The sequence below is a fragment of the Lytechinus pictus genome, chromosome 1, assembly GCF_037042905.1.
Source record: "Lytechinus pictus isolate F3 Inbred chromosome 1, Lp3.0, whole genome shotgun sequence".
In the NCBI taxonomy this organism is placed as follows: domain Eukaryota; kingdom Metazoa; phylum Echinodermata; class Echinoidea; order Temnopleuroida; family Toxopneustidae; genus Lytechinus; species Lytechinus pictus.
In genome coordinates, this window is record NC_087245.1 from 43,640,055 (window position 1) to 43,661,459 (window position 21,405).

Below are 21,405 nucleotides of genomic sequence, written 5' to 3' on the forward strand. Positions count from 1 at the left end.
CTGTTGTAACATATTAGTAGAAATACCGTAATCTGTTATAACAGATTATAATCTGTTTAAACAGATTAGTAGAAATACCGTAATCTGTTATAACAGATTAGTAGAAATACCGTAATCTGTTATAACAGATTAGTAGAAATACCGTAATCTGTTATAACAGATTAGTAGAAATACCGTAATCTGTTATAACAGATTATAATCTGTTTAAACAGATTAGTAGAAATACCGTAATCTGTTATAACAGATTAGTAGAAATACCGTAATCTGTTATAACAGATTAGTAGAAATACCGTAATCTGTTATAACAGATTATAATCTGTTTAAACAGATTAGTAGAAATACCGTAATCTGTTATAACAGATTAGTAGAAATAGTGTTTTTTTTTCTCCGTGGCACTAATGGTCTTTCGTAATCTTGCCCACGATCAATTATAAGAATTCTAACAAATAATAGCTAAAATATTGCAAAATAAAACAGATTATAATTACTTTTTTATATCATATCTATTTATCTGTCTGTCTATCTACCTACATGACATATCTATCTCTCTGTCTAATATATATCTTTCTGTTTGAATACGTCCCTCTCTCTCTATCTATCCATATGTCTGTCTATCTACCTACATTGTATATCTATCTGTCTGTTTATCTCTCTCTCTCTCTCTCTGTCTAATATATATGTATCTATCTGTTTAGATATGTCTATCTATCTATCCATCCATCTGCCTGTCTCTATCTATCTATCTATCTATATATCTATCTATCTATCTGTCTGTCTGTCTCTCTATCTATCTATCTATCTGTCTATCTATCTATCTATCTATCTATATGTCTGTCTCTCTATTCATCTATATGTCTGTCTCTCTATCTATCTCTGTCTCGATCTCTATCAATCTATATGTCTGTCTCTGTATCTATCTATATGTCTATCTATCTATCTATCTATCTATCTATCTATCTATCTATCTATATATCTATCTATATGTCTGTCTCTCTATCTATCTATATTTCTGTCTCTCTGTCTATCTATATGTTTGTCTATCTATATATCTGTCTATCTATCCATGAAGCTATCACGAGAAGGAGAACCATCTTCCAATTTCTCTCTTAATCCTTTGTTATCGCTTCCTTCGGGCGAAGGAACGATATCTAACATCAATTGGCGAGCCGCCAGGCGAAAGTTAGAGCCCGCTTACATAACGCGATAGGACCACGCAGCATGAAGCTATTACGAGATAGCTCGTAATAGCTTCATGATATGTCTGTCTCTCTATCTATATATATGTCTGTCTATCTATCTGTCTATCTATCTATCTGTCTGTCTCTCTTTCTATCTATATGTTTATATATGTTTTATTAATATAACCACCAATCATCTCTCTATCTATCTATATATCTATATATCTATCAATCTATCTCTCTATCTATAAGTCTGTCTCTCTATCTATCTATATGTCTGTCTCTCTATCTATATGTCTGTCTCTCTATATCTATCTATATATGTCTATGTTTTATTAATATAACCACCTATAATTTATCTCTCCATCCATCACTCCATCCATCTAATATAATTATCTTTCTTGTATGTATCTGTTTGATTATGTAAATCTGTTTGTCTATCTATTTTTCAATCTAATATCTGTTTAAATATTTTTTTCCTGTTTATCTATCTATACGACAGACCACCTAATTCGTCCGCATGACGAATTAAAATCTAGTATTCAACTTCATGTTATTTTACAGTTTGAAATTCAAGGTCGAGTAATTAAATACAAGGCGAAGGGGCGTGTCCACAGCATTAAAGAGCCATGGGTATACGACGGAACCGCTTGGGATATACTGAGTGGAATCAGCGAAAAAGCCAAACATTACAAAAGTAGACAGGGAGCCATCGAACACGCTGTAGTCAAACTCATGGAGCGGCTGAAAAGGGACAATCTCATCAGGGATGAACTTTAAAGACAACAGAATGACCTAATCGCTTCTTGGCTTGTAACATCTTATAATATAATAACGCTTTAAAACCCACCGGGTTTAAAACCTCTTTATTAGAAGTCTCTGAGCGCTCCACAATTATAGATGCAGCATGATTGGCTTCAGCCTATAGTATACTGTTACTGTCAGCGTTTTTAAGGAATAGATTCCTGCCAGGCTGTACCTCACCATGGCTCAGTGCAGCAAAATGTGGACCAACCGAAATTACGTCATAGATTGGATTCGAAGCAATATATTTCCTTAAAGGAGAATGAAACCCTTGAAACCAGCTGAATCCATATCAAAGAGAAAAATCAAAGAAACATATTGTTGAAAGTTTGAGGAAGATTGAATGAATAATAAGAAAGTTATGAGAATTTGAATATTGAGATCACTAGTGCCATGTAGATCCTCCCATCGGCAATGCGACCAAGATCTGTGATATCACACACGTACAACTCCCTCATTACTTGAGTACTTATTTCACTTATATTCTCACTTTTATAGAGTCTATCACAAGGTGAGGTGTTCTCTTTATGAGAGGACAAGTTCAGAGGTTTCACAACATTATATCATTGATGAATCATTTGTCATATGATTAGAATGAGCAAAAAGAGATGTTTTGGGGTATATTTTCAGTGTCCAAATGGGAGAGTTGTACGTGTGTGACATCACAGATCTTGGTCGCATTGCCAATGGGAGGATCTCCATAGCATTAGTAATCTCGACATTCAAATGCTCACAACTCTTTTATTGCTAGTCCTATTTTACTCAAACTTTTGTTCATCTTATTCTTTGATTTTTCTGCTTTCACAAAAGCTAACTTGCTCCAAGAGTTTCATTCTCCTTTAACTTTCCGTATTCATGAAGCAAAGTACGCCAAAGAAAGTCCGTCATAAGGAGAAAAACATCCGGACCCTCGTTATTGAACAATATAATTGAATGATCAGACACATGGAGTTCATTGACTACTCCCACCGCAGTCACATGCCCTTGTAGGCCAGGATTTGATATTTTTCGAGGATGTTGTATCCTGTAGCCAAGTCAACCCCAACAAAAGGTTTATTTGAATAAAAGAAGAAACATCCAACAAGCATAACATTCACAATTTCATCAAAATCGGATGGAAAATAAGAAAGTTATGACATTTCAAAGTTTCGCTTAATTTCACAAAAGATTTATATGCACATCCTGGTCGGTATGCAAATGAGCAGACTAATGACGTCACCCACTCACTTATTCTTTTGTATTTTATTATAGGAAATATGAAAATTCGAATTTTCTCGTCATTGTCATGTAAAACAAATTATATTCCTTCCATCCATATATGGGAGGAATATATGGAACATATGGAAATACCATTATTTTAACAGTTTACGGTTAAGTCAAGTTGGTCCTAATTGTTAAAATCTGTAAAATTGTATAATTGAAGCAATAAAAAACAAAATAAATATTGAGTGAGGGACATCATCGACTCTCTCAATTGCATATTACTGAGTGGCGCATATAACTGTTTTGTGAAAAATAAGCAAAACTTTAAAATGTCATAATGAAAAATAAGCAAAACTTAAAAATGTCATAATTTTCCGATTTTGATGAAATTTTCAGAGTTATGCTTGTTGGATTTTTCTCCTTTTATTTCAAGTCAAATTTTTGTTGGGGTGGACTTGACTTGACCTTTAACTATTCTGACTCTCATAAAACTGTTTAAGCCCTATCCAATATCGAGATTAGAGCAGTAAATATTGACATTTCAAAGAGACTGCGATCAAAGTTAAACATAAAACGTGTAAAATGAGGAACTTGTGACATTTAAGGACGTTCCACAGGTTAAAATGAAGTCCATGTCATTTTCACCAAATTTTGCAGAGAGTTAATACTTTGGTATGTATGTATTATGAAAATGCAAAAAAATAATATAGGTTAATGTGCTTATCATTTCCTACGGGACTTCAAATTCGCCGTATTTGAATGATATGAAATGTTGCGCAATCAAGAGAATTATGCATCTCTATACCTCACGAATTCACCCAATAAGTTTAAATCATCTTTACTCTGTCGATATCGCATCAGACTTTATCAAACTTTCAGGATATGTGACTAAGTAGGAGAATATTTTTTAATTGGCAAAACCATATCTATTTGGAGTCAGCAGCGCCCTCATTTGACAAGAATGGTGCATAAACTTCGAGAATACAAATCTTCAAAAGAAGTTAATCAACTCAAAAATAAAAAATAAAGTTTATTTTAAGCTGCACTTTATTAAAAATCAATCATTTTGATCAAATTTTGATCAAAATTAAGCTATAAATACTTTCAGCCCAGACCATCCCCTTTAAACTACAACTTTAAACCTGAGTTTAAGTTAAACCCGACTTCAGAATACGGGCCTTTGTTTTTCACAAGTTATATGCACAGACATGTCGGGTGAGAAGCAAATCCGGAGGTCAATAACGCGAAATAAAGCTCACTATTATTATGTGAAATTCCACTTTTTAAAATTTCAATTGTTTTTTTATAATAAAAACCTCTCCATTGAATCCCAAATATATACCATTACGATGATTTTACATGTTCGTTGAGGAGGCGAAGTTTGTATGTTAAACCTTTTTTTAACTTGACCATGATTACTTACAGAAAAGTTGAATATCCTCGTGTCTTTTATTAACCAAAGAGATCATCTTTTCTAAATCTTTTCTTTATATGAGATAAAATATACCTCTTATGGGCTTAATGAAGTACATGTTCTGCACCCATAAAATAGGCTTTTATGAATTATCAAGCACTTCTGTAAACATGCTATAAAATGGTCTTCCAATACTATTTTTCTTGTTTAATATAATCTATTGTATGTCTACTTATGAATTTAAATTTAAATTATGGTATGTTACAATGTTTTTGTTTTAATCCATGCTTTATGTTTAACATATAAATAACTTTATACAAAGAGACGTATGAATCATTTTGATGTTTTTATTTTCGTCATAACTTTTGGTTTGTATTTATTGTTTAGAGAGCGAGAGGGGCGGAGTTCGTTTTCTTCTCTTATACATTTCGTTCACGGGAGAGGGAGAAAGTGCACTCTAATATTGTCTTTTGTTTATTCCAAGTATATAGGGTATCATTGACAGACCGAGTGGGAACTTTCTCCAGTAATTTACAGTCTGCCTTGTCATAATTTATGTGTGTATGGGTGCATGAAATATGTAGGTTTTTATCAAGAGTTCAATTGTATATGAGGATATGAGATAATGTGCGCTTATTCAGATGTGAGATGGCATACGTGCGAGAAAATGTGTATGCGTTTGATATGTGTGTTAATCGGGGAGGAAGTGGAATTGCTAGGATGTGTGAGGGTGCGCAGAATATGTGTTTTTATCACGATGAGGAAGGGTCCGCATGGAGTGTGAGAGCGTATGTGGGGAATGGGTGATAAAAGGAGGGTGTGTGTGTGTGTTTCGATCAGGTTTCGATCTGCGTGTGAGGGAGGTTGCATGTGAGCGTGAACATGAACTTGAAATATAATGCAGACGATACTGTGATATGTAATTTGAGAGTTAAATCTTGGTTGAATGTGGTTGTTGGTTAGATGTGCTCTTCAATGGCTTCCCCTTTCAAAACTGTTAGCAGCTAGTCTGCGGTCTTGCGCATCCTCTATCAAGTTTCATTTTCAGAAAGCGATCCAATATTAATTGGCCTATATTCTGCAGGTTCAACATAAATTAATCGCTGTTGTAGGCCTATATACCCAGCCTTTCTACCATGAATTCAAAATAAAACTTAATATCAGAACTTTCGGCGAAAATAAAATGTGTACTATGCACCGAGATCTTCTTGTGTGTACCTATACTGATGCGCTTGCCGTTCAGACCAATTCCAAGATTTAGCTTTTGTAAGAAAAGTAATTGTATTTTTAACACAAGTAATTTATGGAGACTCAATACATATTCCATGCTTGATTTCTGCAGGAATCCTGGCGAGAAAGCGTGAATAACGTATATTATCACTGCTTGCTTCTTATCGTGAGTCCTGTCTGTAGGTCTAGGCTCTATGACAGCAGTATGGACTATTCCTTGCAGTTTTTCATCTACTGCTGTGTTGGCGGTAAGCATTGTTACTACCGATAATGTCGCAGCAACGCATAATGTCGCAGATTGCGACATTGTGCCAAGAGCGTCCAACTCATAGACCCGAATTCACAAAGGTATACTCTACTATTGTCTATTTATTATTAGTGTTATAATCATCATTACTGATAGAAGTAGTAGTCGTGGTAGTAGTACCTTATGGTAGTCATGGTAGTAGTACCTTTTAGTAGTAGTAGTACCTTTCAGTAGTAGTAGTATAGTACCAGCAGCAGAAGCAATACTGCCAGGGTCGTATCTAGTTTTCGACAATAGGGGGTAGGGTGGGAAAACGTTTTCATCCATTATTATTTCATCATTATTACTAATAGACCCGGGTTGAGAAAATTAATCATATTGGCATTACAAACGATTATTTCACCATTAAAAACCTGGAAAAAGAATGAAATATGTATTATGTACAATCGGCATTCCCATATGAGAATTGGAACTAGGGTACTCACTTTTTCTCAATTGAATTTTAAAAAAAAGTTTAAACAAAATATATTGTGAAAGAAATGTTGTGAAATAGTTAAATATGTTCAAGTCGTTCTATATCCACACACATACAAACCCTTGCATATATATTCATATATATGTGTATGTATGTGTGTGTGTGTGGAGAACTGGAGATATAAATATTATATTTAAGGAAATCCCTGCCTACATTCCAACACACCCTCACACATACTTTAAAAATCGTTCAGACGAAAGAACTTGAACAAAATACTGTGTGAAAACACATTTTATATCTTATCTGTAACTCGAGTATTGAAGCAAATACCGACGTGACATTATGCGTTGCGATGTGTGACGTTATGCGTTTGAAAAGTGACGACATTATGCGTTGACTGCGACATTATCCGTTGGACACTCTTGGCATAAATGTCGCAATCTGCGACATTATGCGTTGCTGCGGCATTATCGGTTGTAACAAGCCTATGAATGTTTTTATATCACGCCAGGATCCAACTTTTTTGCCACGTTATCTCATAAAGCCGTATTTGTCCCTCTGCGAACTGGCAATTAAAAGACGAAAAGGGTCAGTCTGTCTTAAAAAAATAATTGTGTGGATCATGATATTTCTAGGTTGATTATTATTATTGTGATTGGAAAATGAAAATATCATGCAGAGTATAATATACATGTAGCTCAATGAATCTATTGCTTTAGCTTTCCCTATTTGATTCCATTTCATCACCTAAATCTTTTCACGAGATTGTTAGTAGATAATGATGGTACACTCTGCATTTTTATATCAATGTTTTTTATGAGTACTCGGAATAGTTTACTAGATAAATGGCGCAAAATAAAAGCGGTGTTTATTATTACTCATTTGTTATGATGTGCTTTTCCAAGACCTGGATGATTTTGTGTAATGAAGTATGTGCATGCTTTTTACGTTATTTTGTGTAATAAAGTATGTGCATGCTTTTTGGGTTATTTTTTCAGCTTTGTGTATCTCGTTGACTACATCACAAGGACTCAATCCTGACTTTATAAAACATCTTAACGAGAAAGTTTCGAATTCATTCCAAGAAAGGCGATCCAATCATGAAGATATATGGAATGGTACGTACTAAACCGTTATTTTCAGGGTTTTTTATGATTTCTTATAGAGATAATACTGCTTGGAAACAAATTTAAAGTTGTTCATCGTTTTCATCATAACAAGATATTTAATGGGATATCCGTTTATGCCTTTCTAAAATAAATGTTATGTAAATTGCATATAAATAGTAAGCATGTAAGAGTTTGAGACCGCCATTGATGTTAATCATCCCGTTCAAAATGATACTCTCCTACACTTTTAGAATATGTTAAGAATTTATTTCAAAAGGTTTTTTTTATTTTCATGTGCATTATCAAAACATTTTCACACTATATAGTTCTCGTTTCTAACACAGGCATTAGAACAAACACCATTTTGAAAACAAAATGTAAAAGTTACAGTTTAAGCCTAAGGGTTTTTATTTAAAATATGATCTCAAGCAAATATTCAGTGTTTTGCTAGTAAGAATTCTCTCAAAGGAACTTGCAGTTTCTTCTTTTTAAAATTCTGCCTTTAACTGAATGATTTTTCTTGATACTATAAAAGATAATGACGAAGAGGATACATTCAAAAAGATAGTCGGTGTCGTAAAGGACTTTGGCAAACAGCGAGGAAAGGTATTACTATCTATTTTTTGAACTGATGATGTAATTCGTTGTAAAAATAAAATGTGAAAGTAATCTCTATCCACTTTTTCACAATCATCCCGATATTGATCTGAAAGTTATAAGAAGTATAATTTATTGCGAAAAGTTGATAACATCTGACGGCTTTCTTGGAACTGAATTCTCTCGGTTAATTTGGTACATTTATCACATACCAATTGCTCAGATAAATCTGTCATGACCCAAACACAAGGAATATATCGCATGTCGTTTCTGTTATTAGAAATACCTAAAGTGGAATAAGCAGAAATGGTTCTATCAGTCAAGAGGATGACAATTGTCATGGCCCCCAACTACACCTTCTCTGATTACCTGGATCAACATGTTCAAATAAATTAAGTTTTTATTAAACTGTTTTATGATTTAGACGACAATAGAGGGGCGTGAACTGGCCTATGAGACTCGCTACCGTTTCCATAACCTGAAAGAGGGGTGGGTGCATGACTGTCGGATGACAGACCTCAAAAGTGGGGTCGAGATCGAGGTCCGACATCGGAAAGGTGAGCTCCAGGTCATTAAGGAAGCTGTGCAGAAAGTATTTCAAGAACTCGAGAGCAAGGGACTGTTGCTCGAGGACCATGGTGAAACTAATGAGGAAGGGAAATCACCACAAGATGCTAGGGCTCCGCTTAATGATTCGGAGTCAACGCCTGATGATGTTGAAGATCCACCACTGGATACCGGGATTCATGAAGATGAAACTGGTAATGTTGCCTTATTTCAAACAGGTAAATTCACTGAATGTTAAATGTTCTTAAAATGATACCATATCGGAAGCCAAAGCAAGTACACATTGTTGACAAATATTTTGAAAAGTAGAATACAAATGTATGATTTTTATACATTTTTTCACTATATATACCAGCTATATTCTGCCTTATAAATACTTAAAAAAATGCTCGAAAATGTGATTCAAGGGCAATTATCATTAACGTCAACTCTATTACGTCATCTCATGTGAAGGAAGTTGTGATTCCCTGTGTTTGAATGTAGAAAAGTTTGATTATTTTCTTGTTTTTCAGCATTCAAATAAATACACACATAAAATGACTGAGTACTAAAACTAAAGCTTTCCATTCATGTCAAGTCCAAATATTTCTATGTTAGTTCTAAATGCTCTGGTTGTAAAATATCAATGTAATCTACAAAAATGAAGAGAATTATTTCGACTTGATTCACGCTATCTCTTGTGCTTTTTCGTTCTTTTATATCCAGGTATATGGTCGATGTTCCTGAAACATTTCAAACAAGACATTTTTCTACACCCGGAAGTACTCCTTTCCAGAATTGTCTTATGTCTCCTATTATTCTTAGCTGCAATTCATGTTTTCAAGAGAAAATCAAACCGCCTCTTACAAGTAAGTAGAATTAGTTGATTTTCATTATTCTTGATCATATTAACATCAGTTCTGACAAATGGTAAATTTACAGAATGTTAAGTTTTTTTTTTTTTACATATTTGTCAGATGGCCTTTGATCATTAATTTTCAATATTGATGTAATATTACTTTCATTCTTGATTTTCTTTCAGACTACCGTTGCGAGATTACTAGTGGGTAAGTTTTAAGAAAGGAAAGTTTTGAAGCCTAGGCTCGATCTTTTTCTTACGAAGATTTACCCTCAATCACGTACTTAAAACAACATTTCTAAAAAGCTTCAAAACTCCTTTCTCGTAATTACAAAAAAGTGCATGCAGTAATTATGGTAATAAACTTGATTTGTCATTGCCATTTTTGCAACTGATTATTACTTCCGCGTAACCCTGGTTAAATGAATTTAAAGAACAGTTTTATAAAGTAATGAAAAATACAAAGTAGGACTAGGAAAAAATTAAACCACCGTTTTATTATTATTATGTGCATTTGATTTGGAGTATTGGCTAAGAAAAGGTGGTCAAACCTGTATATGCACTTTTTACAATGCCACTCTTTTTTTTTTTGGGGGGGGGGGGGCGGATCTGAAATTTGCAGCACCTATAAAATGTGCCGTGATCCAAGACCGGGAAGGTTCAGAATTATGAGTTGCATATTTTAAAGGTGCAAAGCTTAACGTTTTGCTCACATGCGTCCCCTTAAAAAAAAAAAAACGTACATTTTTTTTCTCGTACATTTCAATTTTCTTGATTTCTTCCCCCTGACTGTTGCAGATAGATCAAGTACTGGAGCTCTCATAGTTTCCAAACATATCACTCTGAACTCATTCTTTGTTTCAGATGACATTGAACCAGACGGGGATGGTTTATATAAACATCTTGTAATTAGCCCAGCTACGCCAACCATTCACCAGCTTAATAGTGTCAGGGTATGTATTATTAGCCTCACAAGAATAGCCGATTTGCGGACTTTTTGGGGGAGAGGATGTAAAACCGTTGCCTATATAATTTCAAGCATGCATCATTATGTGACTGTCAAGTGAAGAAACAATCACTAGACGCACCGAGCTAAAGAGTTAATCTCTATCTTGCATTTGACTTTAAAATTTTCAAAAAGTTTTAAGTTCTTCACTTTCAATTCCATGTAAATTAGCCTATCATGCCTATTGTATTTTATAACCTTTCACAAGATTGCAGCACCAGATATATTACATAATGTTACATTCTTAAACCGAAGTCATTGGTTTTATCAAAATTATTTTGTTATTTTTCGAATATTTTCGGAATACATATATTTGTTTTGTCTTCACCAACAGAACTATGACTCGATGTATCGATCGCCTCAAAAGGGTGTAGCATACATTCTCAACAATCGTCTATTCTCTGCAGGCAGAGAACGGAGAGGTTCAGAGGTCGACCTCCAAAATGTACAACATTTATTCACCCAGCTTGGATATGAGACTATCATCGATGAGAATTCTACGGCTGAAGTAAGATATGAATCCCAACAGTTTCCCCACCTCAAAGCTTCTTTTAAAAACAATAAATAAACCGAGATTTATTAGAAATTAAATAAATTGAATAGATAAACGATAAGAGAATGAATGAATAAATAATATAGACACTTTGTGATTAAATAAATGAAGTAAAAAGTAATTGCTTGCATGCGTTATGAATAGCCTAAATGATTCCATCTTTAAAAGAAAACAAACCAATATTTGTAAAGTCATACATCAAATGAATTAACTTTGTCTTCCAGAAAATACGCCACAACTTAGATTCTTTAGTAAGGCGAATCAATCAAGAAGGGGCCAAAATTCACAGTTCTCTGGTTTTGTTTCTGATGAGCCATGGGACTCCCCGTGGAATTCTGGGTACTGACGAGCTTGAAATATCAATTGAAGAAATCATCGGCCGACTATCCGGAAAGAACTGCCACGCGCTCGTGGAGAAGCCGAAGATTGTTTTCATTCAGGCTTGCCGCGGACGTAAGTGTACGACTTGTACAGTCATCATTGAAAAGAGTTAGTATATTATGTAAATGCCAGTCACTCACACAAAAAGTTCACGGAGGGGATAGCATTTCACTGAAATTTGCAGGGAAAAACTCCGATGAAATCAAAACCTTACAAACAAAGTTAGTTTCGTGCATGTACATTAAAACTCCGTTTTGTAGCCTACCCTTCGCCTTCGATGGACCCCCGGGGGGGGGGGGGGCAGTGCAAGACGTGGGCGGCCACCAGCCGTCTCGCAAAGATGTCCCGCTACAATACTAACATTTATTCAGACTATATAATCTATGTGCGCTTTCATCTATTTTGAGCAGTTAACTTCCCTTAAAGAGAATGCATAAGAAATCCCCTATACGGTACCTTAAACTATTTTGAAAGTGTTACTCTTAATACGTGGCTCACATATTCATTCATTTACTTCATATAATCATCAATAGATTCATTTCCTGGGTAATGTATATATTAATTTGTCAATTTATTTGTTTATATTTATTTTCGTTTCTTTAAACAGTAAATCATTAATACTTTTCAATCGTCATAAGTGCTTTATACTGATTTTGCAAGTGTCAGTGGAGCACCAGAGGCATTTAAAGAGAGAGAGGGGGGGGGGGTCCCCTCCATGTTCCCCCACCCAATCCTATCCCTCTTGGTGCTGCTGAGGGCAAGTGTTCATCTCCCATTGGTAAATATTTCCTTCTTTTATTGAAATCACAGAAAATCTGCAGCAGAGTGCCGTCGATGGTGACTCAGTTTTATTCGACTATCGAGAAGAACCGGAAGATTATCTCCGTAGAAGAGGTGTAGCAACGGATGATGGCGTTTATCCATCGAGCAAAACCATCCCTGATCACTCTCTGGAAGTAGACTCTCTACCCGACAACACGGATATCTATGTAGCGTATGCAACATCATACGGTGCGTATTAAAAGCCCCCCTCACACCTGACCGAATGTAGGCGGACGAAGGGTGACGAATGGGAAAAAATGCACGAAATGCACGCGAATAAAACTTCCGTCAAATCATGCGATCAGTAACTGTTATCAAATTCTATCAACGAACGGTAAACGAAGGATGAAATATGACATGCGAAGGATATCGATTTTTCGGTTTACCTCTTTGAGTAAATTGCAGCCGAAGGCTTGCGAAGGGTTGGTATAACCCAATAAGACGAACGAACAGTGAACATGGTTTGATATGACGTGCGATTAGAAACGAAGACGAGGGAATAGATCGGGCCTTCTTGTACGTTTGTGTCATCGTGTTGCTTCGTTAAGGGTTCTTTCGAGATCGGTCCACTATGGCAAAAGTGCGATGAGGGACTATGCGCGACAATAACACACGAACGATAAACATGCTAAACGAACGATTACCGCAGACTAAATAAGAGATGCGAATTAAAACAGGTAACCAACGATTTTTCATTTCGTCGGGAAATTTTAAACATGTTCAAAATTTCCGCACGAATTTGAGTAGTCGCAGCTATTAGTACAAAAGGTGTACGAACCTAAACACGAAGGATATGATTTACCATCAGTTACCATTAAAAACGATAAAAAAGAAATGTCTTTCGCCAGGGGGGCGGGCGGTTGTAGTGTCAAGAGTTTACTGTTGCCGGCGGTAATTGTGTTTGGGGTCATATTCTGTTTAAAAAAGATCAAGAAAGAATCGTAAGGAGTAACGCAGCAGACAAAATGTTGCCAATTCGAAAGAATGATAATTATAGTAAAAACAACAAAGATCTGAAAATAGTAATGATAATAAGTGATAATGTTAACAATAATGATGTCAATGAAAATTACACATTAAATAAATCGTAATCAAGTGAGAAAACTGTGTAACCTAATTAATTTTTTTGTTATTTCCTTCAAGAAAAGAAGAAAAAAAGCCAACTATTTTCAACTCACAAAGTATAATTTTAATTGAATTGTTTAGTGAGTGTTGCGTTTAAATCATTCATTCCACTTATTTGAGTACACAGCGGTTTCTATTGAAGGAAACCAAATCGTAATGAAAATGTTTGTTTTAGGTTACTTCTCAGTTCGAGACACGGTGAAGGGTTCGTGGTTTGTACAAGCTACATGTGAGGAATTCATTGCAGGGGCTCATATTGATGATCTTGATACTATGATGGAAAGTGTAAGTAAATACCAAATTGACGGTATCAACTGATTGATTAAATGCTAATATATTGATTTATTATGATATCTATTTCTCTGGGGGTTCATTTATTTATTAATTCCTCAGTTTACTTTACTATTTTTTTTAATTCATGCTTTCATATGTATGTATATATCTATGAAATATGTGATTTACTATATCACATATTTAACAGAGGTATAGATGGATGGAAGGATATATGGATGGATGGAAGGACAGATAGATAGACAGAGAGATATTTAGAAATTCTTTTCATATCCAAATGAACAATAATATACAAAGTACATAAAAATAGAAATGTTTTGAGCAGATTTATAAAATATTCATCACGTTGACATCTATAATTAACAAAGGTGCTTTCGTGTTATTTTTAAATTTTAGGTTACGAGGCGAGTAACCAGATTATGGGGTAGAATGAAACTGAGGACGGGTCAAGAAGTCACCATGCTACAGACACCAGATATCCGGAAACAGGGAGTACGAAGGAAAATTTATTTCGCTCCTAAATATCCGACATCGGAGTCTGCATGAAACTTAATAAGTTAAGAAGTTTATGCAAAATGTATTAGTGCCTTACAGTGTAAACTAATCAATTGGAACGCAAACAGCCTCTCTTAATTTTCTGTAAAATCTTAGAAATAATAACCTTATAAGACTCCAGAAGGACCGGGGAGCGAAATTATTTTTCCCACCGCAGTTCTGGAACAAAATATGAATATTCATGACTTGCGTCTTTGGAATAAGAGTACGCATGCGCGTGAATTAATTGTCAGTGCCTTGATCAGCACCCTAAAATTACCGGTACCATTACATATAGTTACATAGGCCTTTTAGGCTTAGATCTATTTGTATCTAGATCCAATTCTTAAACATTATTAAACTAGCTGCCATTAATGACAAGACAAAATGCTAGGCTAGGGCTAGCTTCGGCAAGCGCATTAACTTTACCTCAATTCTGGACCTGTCTAATGCCTAATACTAGTAGCCGACTAATGCCATGGTTTACTTCGAACTGGTTACCCAGGTAACAATACAGCGTTGGAAAAACGTTGGATCAACGTTGGGAAATTTTTCCCAACGTTGCCTCAACGTTGGCAGGCAAACGTTGCATCATCGATAGAAATGCACGCGCATACATCGTCAGACCAACAACATTTCCAACGTCAGTTCACCCTTGTCCAGCAACAATGTTCCAACGTTGTCTGGCAACGTTAAACCAATGTTGGCTAAATAGTCAAATACAACGTTGCTACAACGTTGGTAAGCAACATTGCATCATCGATAGAAGTGCACGTCCATTCATCGTCAGACCAACAACATTTCCTACGTCAGTTCAACGTTGTCCACCACCATCGATGCTCCAACGTTGGTCTCATGTCGGCTGAGTCATCAATAACAGCAGCGATGGAAGTGCACGCGCATACATCGTCAGTCCAACTATGTTTACAACGTTGGTTCAACGCTGTCCAGCAACAATGCTCCAACGTTGTCTGGCAACATTGCTCCAACATTGTAACAACGTTGCTCCAACAATATTCCAACGTATGGCCATAATTAACAAAACATGGCCAGGCAGGACCAACCAGGTCAATTCAAGGCAGCGTATAATTAATAAGGCATGAATGCCAGGAAGCAAGTCATTGGGTGATTTCAAGTACGGTGTTCGGTGTTGAGAGCGTGAAAGGGCTGCTGAACTGAGCTCCAACACCGAGCGTAATATTATTTTTCATTAAAATGTATTAAAACTCTAATGATTTGATCTCATCTTAAATGTAAAAGATAATTTATGGGGATGGTTCGTAGTGTTCGCCCCCTGTCCGTGAGCTACAGTTCATCAACACCAACACCGAACTTTAAATCACGTACGATTCTCCCAATCCCTGCAGGGGGTTGGTGTTGCTGAATGGGGAAATTGCACGTAGATCGTCAACACCATGCACCATGCAGCCGCAGTGTTGGGTTCAGCAGATGACAATCAACACCAGCCTTCAACACAAACTGCCGGAAATACACCATATTTTCCGAGGTCAATCCCAACACCAGCCTGATTTCAAGTACGGTGTTGTCACAACACCAACACCAGATTTCAACACTGTACTTTAATTGAAATCACCCAATGACTGTTGCCTTGCCCTTGGTATCGCATACTCGTTCCTGAAAATAGATGAACTACTAGATCTTGATCTAGAGTAGAGACTAGAGAGTCTCAACCTGTGCATGTGAAAGTATGATATTCATCAAATATGCAACGGTAATCATCACGCGTGTTCTCTGGTAGTGGTAATAAATACTGGAAGGATTGAAGAAGGAGGCTGTGCATGCAGTGACCGGTGTTCAGTACTTACACGAAAATACTAGCGTTATGCACACAGAAGCTGACTCCGGGATCTTTCGGAGGAGATCAACAGTTGCAGTTACCGACTATCTGCAAGTGCAAAGAATATTTCACTGTAGTTTGTAGGTCCTAAATATGCAGCTTATAAGTACTGTGCCAGATTACTAGATATTCGGGAATTTAATTGTCTATATCCAGTTCAAATTCTGCCAGATTCTTCAAGTTCAAAATTGAAGGAAGCAGACTACACAGAAGAAGGAGTCCGACGTCGCGACAAATCTGATTATCAGAATAGTATGGTATTTTAAATAGGCACATTTGATGCTTGTATTTCCTTCTTCAATTTCTTCTAGCTAGGTGACGGTAGGCCTATATCTCGTACTTACTGTGAATGGCCTTATAGCCAGCTGCAAAGGACGAGGGCGTTTCTGGAAATTCTGGTCTTGAACTGCATTTGTTTTCTTGTTTTTCTCCTTTATTTTCTATATTAATCGACTCATTTGCAGCCCCCGGTGCAGCCTCTTGATCTATTCTATTCCGTCTTTATTTTTGTTTTCCCCGTTTAATTCCTCTTTCCCTTCCCATTATTTTCCTTCTCTCTCGATTTCTTTTCCCCTAATTGCTGGGAGGATACAAGGGTGACATGGATAGACAAGCAAACTTACTTGATCGGTTACACTTCGTAATTCCGAAGGTTCTTTATTCCGAAGGTTTGTAATTCCGAAACACGTAAACTGCCTATACCTCGATGTTCGTTAATCCGAAAACGTAAAAGGGTTCGTTAATCCGAACATTTGGGAGTCATTCCGAAGGTTCGATAATCCGAAAACGAAATAAGGTTCGATGTTCCGAAGGTTCGTTAGTCCGAAAACGAAATAAGGTTCGTTGTTCCGAAGGTTCGTTAATCCAAAAATGGAATAGGGTTCGTTGTTCCGAAGGTTCGTTAGTCCGAAAACGAAATAAGGTTCGTTAGCATCACGTTTTCGGACTGACGAACCTTCGGAATTACGAACCTCATTTCGTTTTCGGATTAACGAACCTTCGGAATTACGAACCTCACTTTGTTTTCGGACTAACGAACCTTCGGAATTACGAACCTCATTTCGTTTTCGGACTTACGAACCTTCGGAATTACGAACCTTCGGAAATACGAACCTTCGGAATAATGAACCTTCGGAATATCCGAACCTTCGGAATAACGAAGCTTCGGAATTACGAATGTATGCGTACTTGATCACCCCCCGGACCCATTGGAAATAATGTGAGTAGTTGTCGTCTGTATATCAACTCTCCAATGAACCAGTTTCTAACGTTCTCAACACTGTGTATATTATGCCGGGATATTAGTTGACTGTCAAACAAATATCCACCAAACTATAGTTTCCAACATTGTGTCAATGTTAACTGTCAACAACTCTCCAATAAACTAGTTTCCAATGTTGTCAACGTTGTACCATTGTCGGTTGTTCAACGAATCTCCATCAAACTACTTTCCAACATTGTCAACATTGTGCCATTGTCGGCTGTTCAGTAACTATCAAATCAAACATGTTTCCCACGTTGTGCCATTATCGACTGTCCAACAAATCTCCAATAAACTAGTTTCCAACGTTGTCCACGTTGTGACATTGTCCGTTGTTCAACAACTCTCCATCAAACTAGTTTCCAACTATGTCAACGTTGTGCCATTGTCGACTGTCCAACAAATCTCCAACAAAATAGTTTCCAACGTTTTCCCGTTGTCGGTTTTTCAGCAACTCTCCATCGAACTAGATTCCAACGTAGTCAACGCTGTGCCTTTGTTGGCTGTTCAACAACTATCCAATCAAACATGTTTCCAACGTTGTGACATTGTTGGCTGTCCAACAAATCTCCAACACACTAACGTTTGTTTCCTATGTTGTGCCACTGTCAACAACTTTCCATCGAACTAGTTTCCAACGTTGCCAACGTTATGTCATCGTCGACTATCCAACTGATCTCCAACCTACCAGTTTCCAACGTTGTGTCAGTGTCAGTTGTTCAACAACTTTCCATGTAACTAGTTTCCAGCTTTGTCAACGTTGTGTCATTGTCGACTATCCAACTAATCTCCAACCTACCATTTTCCAACGTTGTGCCATTGTCGACCGTCCAACAAATCTCCAACACACTAGTTTCCAACGTTGTGCCATCGTCGACTATCCAACAAATCTCCATCAAACCAGTTTCCAACTTTGTCAACGTTGTGCCATTGTCGGTTGATCAACAACTTTCCATCGAACTACGTTCCAACCTTGCCAACATTGTGTCATCGTTGACTATCCAACTGATCTCCAACCTACCAGTTTCCAACGTTGTGCCAGTGTCAGTTGTTAAACAACTTTCCATCGAACTAGTTTCCAGCTTTGTCAACGTTGTGCCATTGTTGGTTGTTCAACAACTTTCCATCGAACTAGTTTCCAACGTTGCCAACCTTGTGTAATTGTTGGCTGTTCAGCAACTATCCAATTAAACATGTTTTCATCGTTGTGCCATTGTCAATTGTCCAACAAATCTCCAACACACTAGTTTCCATCGTTGTGTCATTGTCGACTATCCATCTAATCTCCAACTTACTAGTTTTCAACGTTGTGCCATTGTCGACCGTCCAACAAATCTCCAACAAACAAGTTTTCAACTTTGTCAACGTTGTGCTATTGTCGGTTGTTCAACAACTTTCCATCAAACTAGTTTCCAACGTTGCCAACGTTGTGCCTTTGCTGGCTGTTCAACAACTTTCCATCAAACTAGTTTCCAGCGTCGATTCAACGTAAATCCATCAAGTTTTTCCAACGTCCAACGACTTTCAAGTTTCCAACGTAGAGCCAACGTTGGCTTGTTACCTGGGTAATTAACCTACGTGAACGCTATAACGTAACGTACGCGTATACGACCACAGAGTGAATGGATCCATGCGCATGCGTACTCCAATTCTGAAGACGCAAGTCATGAATATTCATATTTTGTTCCAGAACTGCGGTGGGAAAAATAATTTCGTGACCGGGGAATGGGAGGGACTAACTCCTCACACTTTTCGAAAACACCCAATATTTCATTGATTACGAGCGGTGTGTCAGTCAGACCGCAGGTCCCTATGCTAATGAGCAAAAAGGCCAGATTCATCCAAATCATCTCGTGGCTGAATCCTCCTCCTTGCAAAATCTCGTGATTCGTGAGATTTTCTTTCTCTAAGAATTTACCTGTTTTAACCTCAAGTTAAATGAAATATTATTGCACCATCAGATAGAGTAAATGTTATTCTTTCATATTGGTCATTTATTTTGTATATAATATTTTATTAAATAAATACATTTCTGGCCTGAAAATGTGCCTCAAAACTGAATTTTCTTCCTCTGTTTTCTTTTGCAAATTGTGCAAAACTTTTTTTTGAGCCTCAATGATATGTATATCACCATAAAGCTGAATTTCTGTACTTTCTCACAATGCCACTCTTGATATGCGGCACCTTTTAATCGGGTCAAGATCACACTTTTCCCACCAAGGTACAAGACGAGATTTATGAAATTTTGTACTTGCATGAAATCCAGAGTTCTGAATGGCTGGATAAGGTTCACAGAACAACAGGCGCGGGTAATTTGAGGAGATTACCACATGGGAAGTGTGACCTTCCCATGAACCCATGCACTGGAACCGTTGGAATTTGCCAGTGTGTGGTCTCTTTGACCAATCAGAGTGCATTATTCTTGTTTTCAAGCTGCTTTATGTACTTGGCCAATGAAAAGTGTGATCTTGACCCGATTAAACCAATTCTTATTTTGAAACCTATACCATTTTAAAGCATACATATTCAGCTTCATCATGATTTAAAAATCATTTGGGCTCAACCAAATAAAGTGTGAAAATAGCATCTTTTGTCGTGTGGAAATAATTATTTTGTAGCATATTTTAGATCAAAATTTTAACTTATATTACAAAATCTTGAATAAATTCAAACACATGACCTGAAAAACGATTCTTCGTCTTTACAATGATGCCAAAATCATAAAATTCGATGCGCAATTAGAGCAGCAATGACCGAATGAAATGAGGTGTTTTGATCCGCATCAAGCTCATTAAATATGCAAAACATCTCAAGTCATGAATATCACTTGGATGAAAGACGCCACTTTCTTGGGACCTGCCGTCCGACTGGTGTTGGCTCAGTTGGTAGAGCGTCCGTTAGTCCGTATGATATGTCAATGGGAGTTGCTGCTACCCTGTTTGGCGTATTATTTTATCATGCAGTATTGATACCCCTCTGGCCAAATTTTGCTATAAGGTATGCGTATCATTCTGTATATAGATGGGATTGAAATATTTTTACATTTCAACAATCTATCTTTTGACATACAGGGGAAGATTCATCATTCTAGCAGGTTTTCGCAATGTACTTTAAATGATATTGCAGTTTTGAGGTATTGCGATCAAAGAACAATTATGAATTTTTCAGGATTTAATGTGACATTACATGAATGCAGTACCCCATCAGGTCCACCGGTCATGGAATATGCCTATAGATTTCATATGAAATTTTATTATCCACCAAAAATACATTGTGCAGTCATGGATTTTCAAACATATTATTTCAAAACCACTTTTACAGCAAAACTATAATAAAGAACTATAATCAAAACTATAACCTTGAAAAATAATGAAAGAATTTTAATATAATTAGGCACAATTACGGGGACAGCCGTATTTGACGTCTTAAAATTAAAATTCTGATTTATTCTTTGATGGATTTCTGGCAAACCTTCAACAATGACAACGATATTTTGTATGGCATATTAAAAACAGTCCCAGCTGTCCAACATATATTATGTACCCAACGCATCTTCATTCTACGACCAGCTGGCATTGCATTCCAAATTGAAATGCCAGGAGAGCTGTTTATTTTCAAGCGCCATTTTTGGTTCTCTATAAGGTTTTGTTTATACTTTACTTCCATAAAATTGCGAAGATAGAATCAGCGTTTTGAAACGCATCTACCTATAGCGCCCCGATCCCTCCGGTGTACTTTTCATGTTTACGTGTAGTTTTTTAAAGGGATACTCCTGGCTGAAGATATGTATATCTAACTGAGCAAAATCCTGGAAATTTCATCAAAATCGGATAACTAATAACGAAGTTATTGATTTAAAAGATTTGCATTATTCTGGTGAAACAATTCTAGGTATGTCTACATGAATATTCA

General features: G+C 36.5%; 1 protein-coding gene across 5 annotated transcripts; it reads left to right on the forward strand.

Moving 5' to 3' along the window:
- Positions 1 to 1,744: 1,744 nt before the first annotated feature.
- Positions 1,745 to 19,554, forward strand: LOC129267802 (caspase-9-like). Of its 5 annotated transcripts, none has more exons than XM_064103746.1 (12): positions 5,940 to 6,077; positions 7,550 to 7,669; positions 8,196 to 8,266; positions 8,682 to 9,042; positions 9,530 to 9,672; positions 9,846 to 9,870; positions 10,461 to 10,615; positions 11,003 to 11,176; positions 11,446 to 11,674; positions 12,413 to 12,613; positions 13,725 to 13,834; positions 14,237 to 19,554. In XM_064103746.1, the coding sequence occupies exons 1-12, from the start codon at positions 6,035 to 6,037 to the stop codon at positions 14,384 to 14,386; spliced, it is 1,782 nt and encodes a 593-aa protein (XP_063959816.1). In that variant the 5' UTR covers positions 5,940 to 6,034; the 3' UTR covers positions 14,387 to 19,554. The 5 variants fall into 5 exon arrangements, with proteins under 5 accessions (XP_063959832.1, XP_063959838.1, XP_063959816.1 ...); XM_064103753.1 differs by having other exon boundaries at positions 10,527 to 10,615; positions 11,446 to 11,710; XM_064103758.1 differs by having other exon boundaries at positions 8,682 to 9,018; positions 10,527 to 10,615; positions 11,446 to 11,710.
- The last annotated feature ends 1,851 nt before the right edge of the window (positions 19,555 to 21,405 follow it).

Excerpts from the sequence above, each read along its gene's own strand:
- LOC129267802 (XM_064103746.1), top strand. The coding sequence starts at position 6,035 with ATGGACTATTCCTTGCAGTTTTTCATCTACTGCTGTGTTGGCG. Across the intron at positions 9,043-9,529 it reads TGTTGCCTTATTTCAAACAG|GTATATGGTCGATGTTCCTG; the intron begins GTAAATTCACTG and ends TTTTATATCCAG. Across the intron at positions 11,177-11,445 it reads ATGAGAATTCTACGGCTGAA|AAAATACGCCACAACTTAGA; the intron begins GTAAGATATGAA and ends TTTGTCTTCCAG.